This window comes from Sus scrofa, chromosome 2, assembly GCF_054392235.1.
Source record: "Sus scrofa isolate SSC_HxYL_T2T_F1_AM1 chromosome 2, Sscrofa_HxYL_maternal_Yorkshire_Landrace_v2.0, whole genome shotgun sequence".
Lineage (NCBI taxonomy): Eukaryota > Metazoa > Chordata > Mammalia > Artiodactyla > Suidae > Sus > Sus scrofa.
Window position 1 is genome coordinate 97,596,733 of NC_139384.1, and position 20,452 is coordinate 97,617,184.

Below are 20,452 nucleotides of genomic sequence, written 5' to 3' on the forward strand. Positions count from 1 at the left end.
TACTGTTGAATTATTTCACTATAATACATTTGTCATTCCATGAGCATTTGTAACTTTTCTGCAGTTAAAAAAAAAAAACAAACAAACAAAAAAAAAAACTGACCATCTGCCTGATTTTTGTCTTACTCTCATTCAGTTTTAGTAATGTTATTCTAAATTCAAAATATTTTTAGAAATAGTATCTCACACTTGGGGATTTAATGGGAAGGCTTGAATTTTAAGTATTCCATATTTTCCCCTTGGATTTTACAAAATCAGTAATCTTAAGACAACATATCCTGTATCAAGTGGTGAATATTTTCCTGGTTGAGTATTTAAGATAAATTGTGAAAGTCAGAACTGACTCTCCTCCAAGAAGAAATGCAAGCTAAGCAAATAAAATGGGACACTTTTTTAATGTGTTGCAAAGTAAGACTCTTCAGTATTTCATCAATTTTTGTGTTCAATGTGGTAAAATCTTACTTGATTTGAAGTATATTTCAAGAATTAAATTATAGGAACCTTACTGTACCACTAAAGTGACCAATCCTTAACTTGTTAACCCCTTGTAGAACTAACAGTCTTACTTATGTGAAGTCAAAAGCAACTAGTTTATCTAGGGAGTTCCTGTCTTGGCACAGCAGAAACAAATCTAAGAACCGTGAGGTTTCGGGTTCGATCCCTGGCCTCGATCAGTGGGTTAAGGATCCGGTGTTGCTGTGAGCTGTGGTGTAGGTCACAGATGCAGCTCGGATCCTACATTGCTGTGGCTGTGGTGTAGGCCGGCAGCTGTAGCTCCAATCAGACCCCTAGCCTGGGAACATCCATATGCCATGAATGCAGCCCTAAAAGGCAAAAAACAACAACAACAACAAAAAGCAGTTTACCTAGCTAGGAATGCAGTGCAAATATCATTGTATAGTTTCTTCTTTTGTTAATATCCATTTTGAAACAAATGACATTTACTTAGTGAAACTGGCTAATTTTTATATGTCCTTTGTAATAAAAAAAAAGTAGGGTCCAATTTACACATACGGCATGGCAAATATGTTGTTAATGTCTCCAGAACTAGATCTAGTAACCACCAATTTCAACAAGCTAGGCAGAATAGGATAGATCTGTAAACCAAAACTGGAATTATCAGAACTCAAGGAATTTAAATATTCAGAAATGGAAGACGATGACAAAGACAAAAGTATGCTAGAGAAATCATCAATGGAGTGTATTTTCCCAACCAGAAACCCTGGACCCCTGAGCACAAGATAAATGAATTCACAATGAGAAGCCAGTGCCTCTTCATAATATGCTAACAATTCAGGGTGCCAACATTTTCAGCATCTCTAACTAAAATGCGTTTGACATTTCAAAATTCCAGTATGCCCATTTTCTTCAGTGTAAATCACTGTTACAAAAATAAATGAGTATAATAAATTCCTTTCAGTAGGCTTATCAAACTAGAAGTTGAGAATTACTACACAATTTAGAACTAAGTATATACTGATATTACTATTAGCTCATATTAGCCTTACCTCACCCACTAAATGTTTAAAGGCAAGTGTTATTTTGGAATCTTCCCTCTAGTTTAATGGCGCCAGGACCCAGCACACCCACCACAGACTCAGCACTAGTTCTAGGACACTCCAAACCAAGCAGCTAGTTAGGGGGACACAGTCTTACTCACCAGAAAGTCAGCTGCATAGGACTCTGAGCTCCTTGCTACCCCAGAACCCAGCCCACCTATCAGACGGCCCAGGACCCAGCCCCCAGGCACCAGGGGGCCTGGCAAGAGCCCTGGGTCCAAAAGCCAGTCGATCCCATCCACCCCAAACACCTGCAGGCCAGCACTAGCCCCAGACCCAGCCCATCTACCAGGGGGTGGGCATCAGACCTGGACCATTGAGGCCCTGTAGCCAGCTGCATAAGGCTACAGGGCCAGTCCTCCTGGGCCCAGGCCCCACCTACCTACAGACTGACAATAACTCCATGAATGGCACGGCACTGTAGCCAGAGACCCCAGGACACAGCCCCACAACCACAGGGCCGGCACTAGGCCTAGGATCCCATGGGTTCCAGCCTCATTCCACCTGGAGGGTAACACCAACTCCAGGATCCTCAGAATTCTGCAGCCAGAAACCCCCAGAAATTGGCCCCACCCAAAGGTCAGCCAATACCAGCCCTGGGTCCCACAGCCTTACAGCCAGCCCTGTTAAGACCCCATCCACTCACCAGCAGGCTAACACCACCCCAGGGCACACTGGGCTCTGGCCCCGCCCAACAGCAGGCTGATACCAGCACCAAACCTTGGTACCTCAGCCAGCCACCCTGAGAGCTGGCCGCATCCACCAGTGAGCAGGCACCCAGCTCCAGATGATCTTGGACCCCGCAGCCAGCCAGGTCAGGAACTGGCCCCACATACCAGCAGACCGACACCAGCTGCAGGACCTCCTTCCTATCCACCAGAAATCCAACACTAGCTCCAGGACCCCAGCCCTATAGCCAGTCACCCTGGAACCTGGCTCTGCCCACCAATGGGTCAACACTAGCCCAGGGATCATAGGGCCCAGGGCCTCCAGATCTGGCTCATGATATGGCCCCACCTAGCAGTGGGCCAGCACCAGGACCAGGACTCCCCTGGTCATGCAGCTAACAGTACCAGACCAGGTGCCATCCAGCCCCTGCACAAGGCAAGGCCTGGCAAACAACCAGACCAAGAGCCATCCACACCTACGGTGCATCCACAGGAGTCACCTGCCAGAGAAGAAAGACCCAGACACGGGATACATAGAGGGCCCTCTAACAGCAGTCTGCTCTGATAACCAGAACAGAATAAGCTTCTCCAACCTGGAGAAACATAAACAACCTACCAGATACATAAAAATAAAAACAGCAAATCAGAAAAAATGAGGCAACAAAGGAACATGTTCCAGAAGACAGAATAAGTTACAACCACAGAAGACCTTTAGATGGAGACCAGCAATCTACCCAACAAAGAGTAGAAGAAGGTACAACAGAGAAAACATAGTCCCTTCAACAAGTGGAGCTGGGAAAACTGGGCAGTTACATGTAAAACAATGAGATTAGAACATTACCTCACAGCATGTACAAAAATAAACTCCAAATGGATAAAACGCCTAAAAGTAAGACCTTAAACCCTAAAACTCCTAGAAAACATAGGCACAACACTCTTTGACATAAATCTTAACGATATTTTTGGGGCTCTGTCTCCAAAGGCAAAAGAAATAAAAGCAAAAACTAACAAATGCAACCTAAGTTAACTTACAAGCTTTTGCAAAGCAAAGGAAACCATCAACAAAACAAAGAGACAACTTATGGAATGGGAGAAAATATTTGCGAATTATGTGAGCGACAAGAGCTTAATAGCCAAAATATCTAAACAGCTCATACAACTCAATACCAGAAAAAAAAAAAAAAAAAAAAATGGCATTCCCTGGTGGCCTAGCAGGTTAAGGATTTGACATTGTCGCTGCTGTGGCACAGTTTTGATCCCTGGCGCAGGAACTTCTGCATGCCACAGGTGCAGGCATAAAGAAGACAAAACAAAAAAATTTAAACACAGCAATCAAAAAATGGTGAAGCTGTGGAGAAAAGGGAACCCGTGCACACTGACGCGATTTAAATTGCCTGCAGCCATAAGAGTATGGAGGTTCCTCAAAAAATTAAAAATAGAACTATCATATGATCCAGCAATTCCACTTTGGGTCTTTATCCAAAGAAAACAAAAACACTAATTTGAAAAGACATATGCCCCCTATCTTCACTGCAGTGTTATTTACAATAGCTAAGATATGGGAACAACCTAAGTGTCCACTGATAAATCGATAAAGAACATATGGTAAGTGTTCCCGTGGTGGCTCAGCAGGTTAAGAACCTGACTAATATCCAAAAGCATGTGGTTCCATCCCTGTCCTCACTCAGTAGCTTAAGGATCCATTGCTGCCACAAGCTGCGGTGTAGGTCGCAGATGCAGCTCAGATCTGGCATTGCTATGGCTACGGTAGAAGCCAGTAGCTGCAGCCCTAAAAAAAAAAAAAAAAAAAAAAAGAGAATACATGGTGTATGTATACACGCATACACATGGAATATTACTTAGCCATAAAAATGAAATCTTGCTGTTTTCTACAACATGCAATGCAGAGAGTATTAGCCTAAAGGAAATAAGTCAGAGAAAGACAAATACTATGTGATTTCACTTATATGTGGAATCTAAAAAACAAAGCAAATCAACAAACATAACTAAACAGAAACAGAGTCACAGATACAGGGAACAAACAGGTGGTTGTGGGTAGGGGGTGGGAGAGAACAGGTGTACAAACTTCAGTTACAAAATAAACAAGTCACAGGTATGAAATGTAGACTGTGGAGAAAATGGTCAATAATTATGTAATACCTTTGTATGGCACGAGATAACTAGACTTATTGTACTGATCATTTGGAAATGTATGGAAATATTGAATCACTATGTTATATACCAAGAACTAACACAGGTCAATTACATGTCAAAAACAAATAAACTTAAAGAAAAAGAGATAAGACTTGGGATGACCAGAATTGGGGAGGTTAGGGGGAGGAAGAATTGGATAAAGGTAGTTAAAAGGAACAAACTTCCAGTTATAGGTATTTTATCTTATAGCTGGGGGTGTAATGTACAGCATGAGGAGTATAACTAACACTCCTATACATTATATGGGAAATTGTCAAGGAAATCCTAAGCATTCTCATCACAAGGAAACAAAGTTATTTCTATTTCTTTTTTTTTTTTTTGTCTTTTTGTTGTTGTTGTTCTTGTTGCTATTTCTTGGGCCGCTCCCACGGCATATGGAGGTTCCCAGGTTAGGGGTCCAATCGGAGCTGTAGCCGCCAGCCTACACCAGAGCCACAGCAACGCGGGATCCGAGCCGCGTCTGCAACCTACACCACAGCTCACGGCAACGCCGGATCATTAACCCACTGAGCAAGGCCAGGGACCGAACCCGCAACCTCCTGGTTCCTAGTCGGATTCGTTAACCACTGCGCCACGATGGGAACTCCTATTTCTATTTCTTTAATGTTGTAGCTATGTGAGATGATGAATGATCACTACACTTGCTGTGTCTGATTATTTCATGATGTATATATTAAGTCAAATCACTATGCTATATGCCCTGAATTTATACAGTGCTAGGTATCAATTATATCTCAATAAAATGAAGAAATACAAAAACAAAACAAAAATAGAACAATGTGTTGCTATTAATAAAGCACTTTGTGAAAGGAAAATCAAAATGGAATCAGTATTGCTGAGACAGCTCTAAAATGGACCTGGGAGGCCCCGAGGAAGTATGACTTATGGACGACTCAGCCCAGATAGAATCTGAACTTGGAGCAATTATTATCTTAATGTAGGTATCCAGATTATCTGTCCAGTGTTCCAGAAACTCAAAATATTTCTCCAACCCTTACCTTAAAATATCTTGAGACAGCCTGTTCCTGAAGGGCAAATACTTCCTTGCATCCTGGCCAACCATATTTCTTGCCAGACAACTTAACAACCCTGTGGCTGTACATTCTCAAACTGCAATTCTTAGGACCCCAATAAATTCTTTTATTTGCAGCCTTCTGCATTTTCTTGGTTGACAGGATGGGTTTATCTTTTTTTGTTTATCTTTATTTTTAATAAAGTTAACTGAAGAATAGCCCTATAAAAAGGTTACTCTCATTCAGCTGCACTTCTATATGTCCTCTTGAAAGGGAGAAAAAGCAGTGGAGAAAAAGCTAGATTTGCTTTAATTCTACACAAACCAGAGACCCATGTAAAATTCCCAGTGGACTCCACTAAGAAACACTGATATTGGGAGTTCCCGTCATGGCTCAGTGGTTAACGAATCCGACTAGGAACCATGAGGTTGCAGGTTCGATCCCTGGCCTTGCTCAGTGGGTTAAGGATCTGGCATTGCTGGGAGCTGTGGTGTAGGTTGCAGACATGACCTGGATCCTGAATTGCTGTGGCTATGGCATAGGCCGGCGGCTACAGTTGCTACAGCTCCAATTCGACCCCTAGCCTAGGAACCTCCATGGCCGAGTGTGTGGCCCTAGAAAAGGCAAAAAGACAAAAAAAAGAGACACAAACACTGATATTAAAGGTTAAAGGATTATATGCAATGTAATTTTCAGGGCTGATATAAAGCTGACAATAAATAAAATTTAAGTTAAGTAGGCTAGGCTTTATCATCTACAATACACATACACTGAATACATGATGTAGTAGGACAACAGAAAAGCATGCAGCCCTTTGTTTGGGTCTAAATTAGCTCTGTGAATCTAAAAAAAATAAGAAGTCCACCCCATTCTCAGTAGGGACTAAAAATGTTACCTTGGTTACCTTTTAACTGTTAAAGTCACTAGCCTCTCTTCAGCCTTCATCCTCTTTGCCATCTCTCTGCCACCCCTAACATAGGTGACCTTATCCACTTACCAACTTTCCTCTTAATTTCTTTTTTCTTTTAACTGTCCTCTGATTTCCTACCCCTCTGAGCACTGTCTCTCACTAGCTCTTCTTCTACTAACACCTCAAAAGTTGGTATTACCTATGGTTTTGTTTGAATTGCCTTCCTCTTCTAATAAGACAGTTCTCTATGGGTGATTTCATCCATTCTAATGCTTTAATTACCACCTAAAATTTTAAATGTTGATGCCTTAATCTATTTTTTATTTTTATTTTATTTTATTTTTTGTCTTTTTAGCTATTCCTTGGGCCACTCCCGTGGCATATGGAGGTTCCCAGGCTAGGGGTCTAATCGGAGTTTTAGCCACCGGCCTACGCCAGAGCCACAGCAACGCGGGATCCGAACCGCGTCTGCAACCTACACCACAGCTCACGGCAACGCCGGATCATTAACCACACTGAGCAAGGGCAGGGACCGAACCCGCAACCTCATGGTTCCTAGTCGGATTCATTAACCACTGCGCTACGACGGGAACTCCTCCTGATGCCTTAATCTATATTTCATCTGAACACACATTTTCTTTCACAGCTCCCCTGGTTTCTATGTATTTTGCTTGAAGAACTTCCCCTGTTCTCCACCTGGCAAAAATCTCACACTTTATGACCTAAAATGTCATCACCTCAGAAGCTTTCAACATCTTTTTTTTTTTTTTTTTTTTTTTTTTTTTTTTGTATTTTCTAGGGCTGCACCCATGGCATACAGAGGTTCCCAGGCTGGGGGTCTAATCAGAGCTACACCACAGCCACAGCAATGCTAGATCCGAGCCTCATCTGCCACCTACACCACAGCTCACAGCAACGCCGGATCCTTAACCCACTGAGCAAGACCAGGGATCGAACCTGCAACCTCATAGTTCCTAATCAGATTCATTAACCACTGAGCCATGACAGGAACCCTGCTTTCAACATCTTTTCCAAATAGTATTTAATATTCTAGTTCAGAAATCACTTTCAACTATACTATCTTATGGAAAACTCATGGAATAGTCAAGTATTACATACCTTCTCCAGAAATGAGGACATTAAAGAGACCAAGCAACTTGAACAAGGAAACATTACTGCAAGTGGAAAACATGAACTTAAATCCAGGTCTTCTCATTCTAGGTCCAATGCTCTTTCTAATATATCTAATATGTGATGTTCTCAAAAGAAAAGAGATTTGGAAATTTAGCAGTTTTACACTGTTAAGAAAAATTAATTAGTCTTGTCTGTTTCCTTCTAGAAACTAATTTCTAATCAATATTTAATCCATAAATAAAATAAAAAATAACTTTTAAATTATACACACACAACCAAATTGGTTAAGATAAAAGAAGAGTTAAGATAAAAGACAAATTACTTAGGAATAATATAAAAGTAATAAAAGTGAAAGTCTCTGGGAGTTCCTGTCATGGCACAGCAGAAATGAATCCAACTAGGAACCATGAGGTTGCGGGTTCGATCCCTGGCCTCGCTCAGTGGGTTAAGGATCTGGCGCTGCTATGAGCTGTAGCATAGGCCGGCAGCTACAACTCCAATTCAACCCCTAGCCTAGGAACCTCTGTATGCCATGGGTGCAGCTCTAAAAAGACCAAAAAAAGAAACAGGAAAGGTAAAACGGTCTCAAAAGAAAGGATGACAAAAAATTCTTAACATTTTTAAATAGAAAAATTGCAAATCTTAACACCAATAATCTAATACACAAGTTTGATTAACCAGTAAATGAGGTTTAAGACCGTATAAAGATGGGTATCCAATGCAGCCTGATGCCACAGTCTAAGAAGGCAGTAGTCTGGCCTGGAACATATAACATGGATCTAAACAAGAAGAAACACCAGTAAACCTAAGTTGATGCTATAAAACTACTGGCGTGTATTCTTCAAGAGTCAAGGTAGGAATTCTCATTTGGGTCAGTGGGGTAGAAACCTGACAAAGTGTCTGACAATGTGGGTTCAATCCCTGGCCTTGCTCACTGAGTTAAGGATCTGGCACTGCCACAAGCTGTGGCACAGGCCACAGATGCAGCTTGGATCTGGCACTGCTGTGGCCAGCAGCTGCAGTTCCAATTCCATCCCTAGCCTGGGAGTTTCCATATGCTGCAGGTTGACAGGAAAAGAAAAAAAAAGTGTCAAGGTAGTGAAAGACAAAAGCTATGGAGCTATTCTAGATTAAAGGAGATTAAAGACACATGGCAACTAAATGAATTACATGACCCTGGACTGGATTCTGTATTAAAGAAAAAAAAATGCTAAAAAAAAATTAAAATTATTTATTGGGACAAATGACAACACTGATTTATAGACTGTACATTGTACTAATGTTAAGTTTTCTGACTATATGGAGATCCCATTGTGGCTCAGCAGATTACAAACCCCACTAGTGTCCACAAGGATGCCAGTTCAGTCCATGGCTTTGCTCAGTGGGTTAAGGATCCAGCATTTCTGCAAGGTGCGGCGTGGGTCAAAGATGCTGCTGAGATCCAGCACTGCTGTGGCTGTGGAGCAGGCTAGCAGCTGCAGCTCCAAATCGACCCCTAGACTGGGAACTTCCATAAGCTGCAGGTGTGGCCCTTAAAAAGGGGGGAAAAAGGAGAAAAAAATTACCTGACTATAACAGCGCTGCAGTTGCGAAAGAAAATATCCTTGTTCTTAAAAAATACACACTAAGGTATCAAGAGAAAGGGACATGATGTACACAATCTATTCTCCACTGGAAAAGATAATACAAGTGTGTGTGTGTGTGTGTGTGTGTGTATGGAGAAAGAGAAGAAAGAGAAATAAAGCAATGCAGCAAATTTACTCTTTAACTGATGAAGATTAGTTCTCCCATATTTTTCTTACAACTTGTTTGTGAACTTGAAACTTCTCTGAAGTAAATCAGCAAAAATTAGAGCTGAGGGGGGTGGGTGAAATGAGTACAGGGGGTCAAAGGTACAAAGTTCCAGTTATAAAACAAATAAGTCATAGGAATGTAAGGTACAACATGGTGACACTAGTTAATAATACTGTACTGTATATTTGAAAGTTGCTAAAAGAATGAATCTTAAAAATCCTCACCACAGGAAAAAAACTGTAACTGAGTATGGTGACAGATGTTAACTAGACTTGTCGTGATGATCATTTCTCAATGTATAAAAATACCTACTGAATTATTATGCTGTACACCTGAAACTAATGATACAAGTCAATTACACTTCAATTAAAAAATAAATTAGAGCAAAGAATCAGGCTAAGCTTTAGGTTTTTTACATAAATTATGCCATTTGGTTTTTTTTAAAAAGGCAGGAAATATCTTCCTTTTATAAATGAGAGAATTCAAACTCAAGAGAGATTAAGCGAGCCCTTCCAGAACAGGGGTCTGCTTGTTTCTAACCAACCCATTAGGTTGCAATTCAATGGCCAAAATGTTTCTAATTCCTGAAAGCCTCAAGGTCATACACTGTCTACAACTCCTATTCAAAGTTTGAAACTTTTAATGAGGCTTTCCCTAATGCATTCCCTAATAAAAGCACCAAAAACTTCATCAAATAGTAAATATACATCCAATTGCTCAAGAGTATGCTTAAGATTAGATAGTCTGGGTTCAAATTCAGGCAGTGCAGTCTTCTAGTTCTAGGATCTTGGGCAAATTAACCACTTGTGCTCCAATTTCCTCATCCGCAAAGTGAGATCAGAGAAGTATCTGGTAACAAGCCAGAGGGCTGTTAGGGGGACCAGCTGAGACACTAAGTGTAAAGGAGTCTACACAGATGCACAAACACTTAATAACTATTAGCTAATTTTAAATCCAATCTGCTCAGTCACCTCAACAGCACCGGCCATAGTCAAAGGCATATTTTTTTTTTCCCAATCAAGGCCAAATCTGACAAAATAGGAAATGAAAGTCTCTAACAGAAAAACATCTTAGACATTCACAAACCATAAATCAATTGTAAGCATATCACATGCAAAACAGACCTATATAGACATATACATTAATTAAACAGTTGAAACATTTTGCTAATAACAACCTCCATGTTGGGAAAATCCACCATCTAAATGCACAGAATGAAAAATTAGTTTTATTACTTTTAAACTTTTCTAACTGGAAAATAAGGGAGGAAATAAAAAACCCAAAACTCTATTCCACATGATCCATATAGGATTTCAATTAGCTCAATACAGTCCAAACGTAATCACAATTTCAACCACTAGCACTTTCAAGAACACCTTTTAAAATAAATTTTAAGTAAATTTTTATTTACCTTTCTGACACTGCAAAGCCACCAGCAGAGCTACTTTACCTTACTTTAGCATAAATCTAGGGACAGCCTACTATATGACCATAGAGTTTGTTACTGAGAGATTAAAAATAAGAAACAAGTAAAAATAATTACAATAAAATACAAAGTTATCAGGATTCTGAAACTTTAATCCCCCCTCAAATCAATGGTACTGAAAATATTCTTTTACCAAAAAAAACAGGTACACACTGTTTAGTGCTCGTTTTTAAAATTCACATTATTAATAAAATTTTAGGGTTTGTTCAGAGTAACACACTAAATAGTCTATACTCATATACTTGCTGTGTTTGGGAGTGGGGGTTTTTTTGTTTGTGTGGTTTTCTGTTTTGTTTTGGAGGGGCTGGTTTTGGTTTTTTTGGTTTTTTTGTCTGCAGTGCAAAAGACATTGTCCAAGAACCTTAGTGGTTGTATAAACCAGTTTGTTCATTCATAAAGTGCCTAAAACACCTCCTTACTCCAACACTCTAGAGCCACAGAAGAATTTCCCATAAACCTAACTCACACTTTAACTCTCCCTTTCAACTCCCCAAACAATCCTTCCACCTTAATAAGCTAATTTCCCCAAGTGTGATCAGGCAAACAGTAAATTAGCTTGAAGTGTTTTTTTGAAAACTCAGATTCCTGTGCCCCAGCCGAGACCAACTCCGAGTCTCTGGGGATGGCTCTTTTTTCTCTTAAGTTTGAAACTACTCAAGACCCCTCCACACACTCATCCCAAACTCACAACTCCCACCACTCCCAACTGGTCCAACTTCGGGGAAACGTTACCGCTAGGCTCCGAGCCGTCTCGGGGCGACCCCACCCCTCTCCCGGGAGCCCCAGCTCGGTGCCCGCTCCGCCGAGGGCCCCAGTTTCTCAGCCCAGTCCCCGCACCCCAAATCTTTCTCCTCACTTCTTCATATCGCTGCTAAAGAGGCCGAAGGCACCGGAGGGGGAAATGGTTGAGGTCGCCTCCTGACCCAGCTCCGTCGCCTCCCCTCCTCCGGACTGTTCATTGTAAGCGAAGCTGTTGCTGGACATTGCTGTCGTGCTGCCGGGTGTCGGGTTGGTCCTGCCGGGGGCTCTCTCTGACCGGCTCCCAACCACAGAACGCGGAACAAAACTAGTTCTCGTGCCGAGGGGCGCGCGCAGGCGCTTCCGGACTCGTCACTGCTCCTTAAACCGACCAGGAGGTCCACCCCCTGCGCATGCTCAGTGTGCATAGTGGCCGGAGCCCACCGCCGGCCACTCCGGGCCTGCGTGGATTTCCCATCTCCTGGTTTTCGAGGTAGCCGGAAGGCTCAGTCTCAGGCTTCGCGCCAGGCGGGCCCTGATCTTGCAAAAGACTGAGCTCAAGGCTTTTAAAGTTTTTTTGGAGACAGATACCCATTGTATCCTTTTTGATCTCTAAGGAAGTTCCCCAACCCCAGACATCTCTTTGCTAGACTCCTGTTGTAAACCAATAGCTTTCAGATTTCTCCTAAAATGTTATTTAATACACCAGATCAACTTTCTTAGACACATCAGGATTGCTTTTCCTTTTTAAGCCGGTTTCTGCTCCTTTTCCTCCGGCAAGCTTTGTCTTAACTTTTACATCCGCCCCAGGCAACCTCAATCGCAGATCTCTGCAGATTAAGGAAATTTCTAGGACCCCGTGTTTGAGGATCCACCGCTGCCGCGGCAGAGAGGTGATCTTTACAGTGAAAGTTCCAAACGAAAATCCCAGGGCCATTGGTTGCAAGGAGCTAAAGGAGTGCACCCTCCTGGCGTCTGGCTCCCGAAGGTAGAATAAAATGAAATACAGATGCCTCGAGCACCAGGACTAGCCTGTCATCTAGGTACCTCCTTCATTTGTTCTTCCCCTAGCAGTTTCACTTACTAACGTCTTTTGGGGTGTCAAGGCAGAAAGTTGCCCGGCCCCGCAGTTGCACAAGAGAAACCTTCTTTCCAGGAGTAACTTCCCCCAGCCTGACGTTTCAGGTGGATTTCAGAGCCTACCCAAACCTTTCCCCCACCTCTTCCCCTTCAGGCAGGATTTGAAACCTAGAGCCCCTAGAGCTAGAAACTGTCAGGGGAATAGTGAAGCACAACCTGTGGGACCAGCGCCGGGGGTGGGGGTGGGGGTGGGGGTGGGGATGACACGCCCAGAAAGCACCAGCAGGGATGCCGAGATGGGGCTTCCCGCTTTGGGCCAAGCTGCTCCCAACGGAAGAGGTGTGGAGGAGGTGGAGGGAGGTGGCTCAGAGTGTGAACCTCACCGCCTCTGATGGCCTCACTAAGAATAACAGGGAGATCATCACTACATATCTACTAAAATGGCCAAAATCCAGAACACTGACCACACTAAATGCTGGTGGGGATGTGGAACAACAGAAACACTCATTGGTTGCTGGTGGGAATGCAAAACAGTACAGCCACATTGGAAGATATAATTTGGTAGTTTCTTATAAAATTAAACCTGGAGTTCCCGTCGTGGCGCAGTGGTTAACAAATCCGACTAGGAACCATGAGGTTGCGGGTTCGGTCCCTGCCCTTGCTCAGTGGGTTAATGATCCGGCGTTGCCGTGAGCTGTGGTGTAGGTTGCAGACACAGTTCGGATCCCGCGATGCTGTGGCTCTGGCCTAGGCTGGCGGCTACAGCTCCAATTCGACCCCTAGCCTGGGAACCTCCATATGCCGCGGGAGCGGCCCAAAGAAATAGCAAAAAGACAAAATAAATAAATTAATTAATTTAATTAAATTAAACCTACTCCTGGAGTTCCGGTTGTGGCTCAGCAGTTATTGAACCCAACTAGTATCCATGAGGATGCAGGTTAGATCTTAGGATAAGGATTCGGCCAATGCCGTGAGCTGTGGTGTAGATCGCAGAAGCGGCTTGGATCTGGCATGGCTATGGCTGTGGTGTAGGCTGGCAGCTAGAGCTCTGACTAGACCCCCTAGCGTGGGAACCTCCATGTGCTGCGGGTGGGGCCCTAGAAAGACAAAAAAAAAAAAAAAAAAAAAAAATTAAACCTATTTCCTACCACTGTGCTCCTTGGTAGTTATCCAAAAGAGCTAAAAATTTATGTTCATGCAAGAACCTGCACAGATGTTTATAACATCTTTTTCTCTTTTCTTTTTTTTTTTTTTTTCCCTTTTTAGGACCAAACCTGCAGCATATGGAAGTTCCCAGGCCAGAGGTCCAATCTGAGCTGCAGCTGAGGCCTATGCCACAGCCACGCTGGATCCAGCTGTCTGTTGAAACTTGGGGCAACACTGGATTCTTAACCCACTGAGCGAGGCCAGGGATTGAACCTGAACATTTCCTCATGGATTCTAGTCAGGTTCTTAAGCCACTGAACCACATCAGGAACTTCAGATGTTTACAGCACCCTTATTCATAATTACCAAAACTGGGAAGCAATCAAGGGGATGTCCTTCAGCGGGTGAATGTACAAAAAAACTGTGAGACATCCAGACAATGAAATATTATTCAGCACCAAAAAGAAATGAGCTATCAAGACATGTAAAGACATAGAGGAAATTTAAGTGCATGTTGCTAAGTGAAAGAAGGCTATCTCAAAAGACCACATATTCTATGGTTTTAATTATATGATATTCTGAAGAAGGCAAAACTATGAAGACAGAAAAAGATCCATAATTGCCAGAGACAGGGTTGGGGAGAGGAGAGATGAATACGCAGAGAACAAAGAATTTTTAGGGCATTGAAGATACTCTGTGATATTATAATGATGGATGTCAGAATACATGTCTCCAAATTCATAGAATGAATAATGCCAAGAGTGAACCATAATGAAAATTTTGAACTTTGGGTGATAACAATGTGCCAATATAGGTTCATCAGTTGTAACAAATGCACCACTCTGGTGAAAATGTGATAATGAAACTGGCGGCACTGATGACCTGAACCTGGCCAGAACACAGATTGGGACTTGAATCCACAGTTTTAAAATGAGAATCACTCATCCAGTGTCTAGACTCACAGAGGTTCAGGTTCTTCATGTCTCTGTGCAGAAGGAATACAGTGAGAGACAAAGGAATAGGCAAGAAATACATTTATTAAGATAGGATGCTTGTGAGAGATGCAAGCGGGCAGCCAAGGAGGCTCTGAGGGGGGGGCCGGGGGGCGGGGGGGATCCAGGCACCTACAGTTTTATTCTCCAAGGGGAGTGGGGGTTGGAAAAGCCCGCCTCTTCCTTTCTGAGAGTAGTAGCTCCCCCTTGGTGTCTTGTAAGGTGTGTATTCAAATCAGTGGAAGGGCAGTCCTTAAACTCCTGCCCTTGGTCTGAACGGGAATGCAGGCTTCATCCCATCCTCCACCCAACGACCTGAGGCCATTTTCGCATCTCCACTAGTCAAGCAATCCTGCCTTGTTCTGATGGCTTTTTTGAGCAATACATTAATTACAGTGATCTCCCAACATTCCCTCGATTTCCCTCTCTATCTATGATCCTTTATTGGGACTCCTACAACTACCTGTGCCTACTCCATCCCTATCAATAATAGGGGAGGCCCTATATGAGTAGGGGCAGGACATACATGGGAAATCTTCCTGTCATTTTTTCTGTGAACCTAAAATTATTCTTAAAACTAAAATCTTAATTAAAAAAGAAAAGATTAATTTAAAAAAGAAAGGTCACACTGTTACTTTGCAAACAGCCTGTCAGTGGCTCTAGGTAGGAAAGAACAGAATGCCCTCCAAACTTCGTATTCTGGTTAAAATTTGGTGGGTTTTTAATTCAGCTGTTAGAATTTAATTCAGCTGTTAGCTCCAGGGATGAAATGATGGAGCTCCTAAAATGTGCTGTTGTCAATATTTATGATATTGATCAATTTATGAAACTCTCACCTATAGTTGATTATTTATAATGATAACGATGGCTTAACATGTACCAAGCACATAAATGATTTACATATACTAATTCATTCAATAGTAAAAGAAGCTAAGTTTTGGTTTCCTTTATCTGTAAAATAAGGACACTGATATACACATACCCTAGAATCTCTAGCATATACTCCTGGGCATAGAATTTCTTGACTATAGATTCCATGTACCTTTACTGAATTTCCTAAAATGTTCTCCAAAATAATGTTAACGGGTCACACTCTCACAGCAATGTATGAGAGATCTTCTTCCTCATGTTCTCACTAACACTTTGTTTTCTTAACAATTCTTATCATCATCAATATGACAGGTATGAATATTATTTTTATTGTAATTAACTTTCACTTTTGTGTTATAGTGAAATTAAGCATCTTTTTATGATTATTGTTCCATTTGCATTTTATTTTCTGGGAATTGCCCATGAACAAAGTCACTCAGGTTTACGCTGAGTAGTTTGTTTCTCTTATAGGTTTGAAGTTCTTTATTTCTTGGTCTGTCATGTTTAATTCACTGCTTGATTTCATTTACTAATATTTTAGTAATTTAACTTTTTCATGCAGACTAGGAGATAACTGTAATTTTTTTTACATTGTCCTTGAATGATGTAGGTATCATGATTATATGTTTTTCAAAATATTTGTTGGGTTACTTCCTTTTTCTCTTCTTATTGTGTATAAGATGTAAAGTATATATTCTTTGGAAAAACAGATAACACTTTCTTTCTTTCTTTTTTTTTTTTGGTCTATTTTAGGGCCGCACTCAAGGCATATGGAGGTTTCCAGGCTAGGAGTCAGATCGGAGATATAGCCACTGGCCTACACCACAGCCACAGCAATGCCAGATCTGAGCCACATCTGTGACCTACACCACAGCTCAGAGCAATGCTGGATCCTTAACCCACTGACCGAGGCCAGGGATCGAACTTGTGTCCTCATGGCTACTAGTCAGATTTGTTTCCACTGAGCCACGATGGGAACTCCAAAACTTTATCACTAAAAAAATTGGAGGGTTAACAAGAGACTTGAATTCATCACTGCCTTAAGATTCTAAGACTATTACAGAAATATTCTTAGAGAAATATACATAAACATATAAAAATAGCAACTACACTGGTAGAGGTCTAATGTTCTCATCTCTTCAGAATTCAAAAGTCTTTTGTGTGATCTTGACATTTTCTGATGGGGAAAAAGGTCATGCTTCCAACTAGAAGAAACATCAGCTCTAATAGAACCAAAGATTGGGCCACACCTGTGGCATATGGACATTCCCAGGCTGGGGGTAGGATCAGAGTTGCAGCTACTGGCCTACACCACAGCCACAGTAATGCCAGATCTGAGTCCAGTCTGTGACGGATCCTTAACCCACTGAGTGAGGCCAGGGATTAAACCCACATCCTCATGGATACTAGTTGGGTTCCTAACCTGAGTCACAACAGAAACTCCTGAAGAATTATTCTTTGATGCCTGCTACCAAGCCAAAACCATATTTTTCTGTTTTCTACCCACATGTATAGTTTCTCACGATCATGTTAAGTATGCTGATTGTGCAAAATATTCTTCTGTAACATTTTTACACGATCTTTATTGGATTTTCTGATTTCCGTTTCTGTTCATCTGAACCCTTGTAATAATAGGCGTTAAGTTTGGTATAAATATTTTCAAACTTTTTTCTAAGCACAGAATAACAAATTATTCATGTGTATATTTTACCAAATGTCAGTTAAAACCATATTACTTTTCTGCATCTCACTTTTTCTTTTAATGTATTATAGAAATCTTTCCATGACAATATACATAGCTGCCTCATTGTTTTAAACATATACATAATATTTCATAATACGGGAGCACCTTTATTTAATTGATAGCCATGTCCATATATGTATTTGTACAGCAGCATCAGTATTTCCATAAATTAAGATCCCACAAGTCCAATAGCTAGCTCCAATGATGGGCACATTTAAAACTTTAACAGTGCCAAATTTATAACCTAAAAAGAAGGTACCAATTATTTCCTCTACAAATATTCCTCTGTTTCACCATATCCTTTCCAGCAATTAATATTAAAAATCTTTTTAATGTTTCCTAATCTCATTGGCAAAAAATAAAATCCTCAATATTATTTAAACTTATGTCATTTGTTGTAACTAGGGACTATATAATAATGTATTGTCCAAACTGGAAACTTTTGAGACTCTTTATGACACTAGCCATGATTTTACTGGAAGAGCACATACAAACCAGGGCTTCCCAGGGAAATGTAGCTGTATGATTACCGCAAATATGATGGAGTTAAAGCATACATTAAATGGCCATTTAAATTTTTTCCTATTAATTATGCAGAGTTGGCATTTACTTATTTTTAAATGGGTTATCCATTTTTTGTTGTTGTTGTTGGTAGGCACATTACAGATAGTGAATGGTAACCTTTTCTCTTTATTTTCTAGGAGAGTATAAGTTATAAAAATTGATTCAAAAAGTTGTGGGAAACATGAATAGACTAATTATCGGAAAAATTGAAAAAGCTACCAAAAATCTACCACCAAAAAGACACTAAATCAATACAGTTCTATTAGGCCTATAAGGATTTCCAATTTCTGTTATGTTAAACTATTACTGAATTTTTAAAAAGAAAAAGACAAAGCACCTCCACATTCATTTTGTAAGACTAGCACTACTGATATCCAACTCTGATTTTTTTTTTTTTTCTTTTTCTTTTCTGATCTCCCCACAGCATATGGAGTTCCCAGGCCAGGAATCATATCTGACCCACAATTGTGAACCAAGCCACAGCTGTAGCAACACCAGATCCTTAACCCACCATGCCTGACTGGGGATTGAATCCACATCACATCTATCAAGACACCACCAATCCCACTGTGCCACAGCAAGAACTCCCCAAGTCTGATTTTTTTTTTTTTTTAAATACAAAAAAGGGAGAGCTATAGGGCTGCACTTGCGGCATGCGGAGGTTCCCAGGCTAAGGGTCTAACTGGAGCTGCAGCTGCTGGCCTACAACTGCCAGCCTATGCCACAGCCACAGTAACGCCAGATCTGAGCTGAGTCTGCCACCTACACCACTGTTCATGGCAACACCGGATCATTAACCCACTGAGCGAGGCCAGGGATGGAACCTGCAACCTCATGGTTGGATTCGTTTCCACTGTGCCACAATGGGAACTCCACTACAGATTTTCTAAGTAGTAATGCTAAACTAATATTAAGTGAAAACATAAAATTACCCAGTAGGTTTTATATATGATAAAAGAATTTTTAACATTAAAAAATGTATTATACTTATTATATAGTATATATTAATAGATGTTGGAAATGAATATAATCAGCTCTTTTTTTTTTTTTTCCCTTTGGTCTTTTTAGGGCTGCACCTGTGGCATATGGACATTCCCAGGTTAGGGGTTGAATCAGAGTTGTAGCTGCCAGCCTAGCCACAGTCACAGCAATGCCAGATCTGAGCTGTATCTGTGACCTACACCACAGCTCATGGCAATGCCAGATCCTAACCCACTGAGCGAGGTCAGAGATGGAAGCCTCATCTTCATGGATACTAGTCAAGTTTGTTACTGCTGAGCCACAATGGGAACTCCTTTAATCAGCTCTTTAAAGAAATACTTAATGACTTAGAAATGGAAGGGAATAGTATTACCAGTATTATGCATGTACATTAGTTCCTACTTGTCCAGTTTTGCTTTCCATGGTTTCAGTTACCTGCAGTCAGCTATAGTTCAAAAATATTAAGTGAAAAAATCCAGAAATAAATAACTCATCAATTTTAAATTGTGTGCTGTTCTGAGCAAGCATGGCAAAATCTTGTGCTGTCCCACTCTGTTCTGCCCAGAACATGAATCATCTCTTTGCCCAGCACATGTATGCTGAATACACTGCTCATTGGTCACTTAGCAGCATCTCAGTCATCAGTATCACAGGGCTCGTATTCAAGTAAGCCTTTTTTTTTAACTTAAAAATGGATACAAAGTGCAAGAATAGTGATGCTGGCAATTTGGATATTCTCTTACTGTGCCTAATTTATAAATTAAATGTTATCATTGCTAGGCATGGATAGAAAAAAAACACAGTTTATATAGGGTTCATACAATTCATGGTTTCAGGCATCCACTGGGGTTTTTGAATATATCCATCCTGGATAAGGGGGGACTACTATATATAGAGTTGTATACATAGATTATGTTTAAATACCTCCATAAAATATACAAAGTGAAACACATATTCATATTTAATAGTGAAGCAGGAGTTCCTGTCGTGGCTCAGTGGTCAACAAATCTGACTAGGAACCATGAGGTTGCAGGTTTGATCCCTGGCCTCATTCAGTGGGTTAAGGATCTGGCGTTGCTGTGAGCTGTGGCATAGGTCGAAGATGCGTCTAGGATCTGGCATGACTGTGGCTGTGGTGTAGGCTGGCAGGTACAGCTCTGATTAGACCCCTAGCCTGGGAACCTCCATATGATGCATTGCGGCCCTAGAAAAAACAAAACAAAACAAAAAATAGTGAAGCACAAAGCTTTCCAACTAGAGAGAGGAAAGGAATAGATATGCCTATTCATATCATTACCTTTTTTTTTTTTTTTTTTTTTTTTTTTTTTTGGTCTTTTTAGGGTTGCACCTGCAGCATTTGGAAGTTCCCAGGCTAAGTGTAGAATCAGAGATGCAGTTGCCAGGCTACACCACAGCCACAGAAACACCAGATCCAAGCCTCTCTGCAATGTATACCACAGCTGGTGGCAATGCTAGATCCTTTAACCTGAAAACGCCAGGGATCGAACATGCATCCTCATGGATACTAGTCAGGTTCTTAACCCACAGAGCCACAAGGG

At 41.2% G+C, this 20,452-nt stretch overlaps 1 protein-coding gene across 5 annotated transcripts in view; it reads right to left on the reverse strand.

Annotated features, from left to right (window-relative positions):
- Positions 1-11,875, reverse strand: part of AP3B1 (adaptor related protein complex 3 subunit beta 1) — a 267,807-nt gene extending 255,932 nt beyond the window's left edge. For 4 of the 5 annotated variants that reach the window (XR_014834747.1, XR_014834745.1, XR_014834746.1 and 1 more), the window contains exon 1: positions 11,635-11,875. Coding sequence is in view for 2 of the 5 variants with exons in the window: in XM_021076471.2 (XP_020932130.2) it covers positions 11,635-11,762 (128 nt within the window). In the remaining 3 variants the exon portion in view is untranslated. 5 annotated transcript variants of the gene reach the window in all.
- Between the last annotated feature and the right edge of the window lie 8,577 nt (positions 11,876-20,452).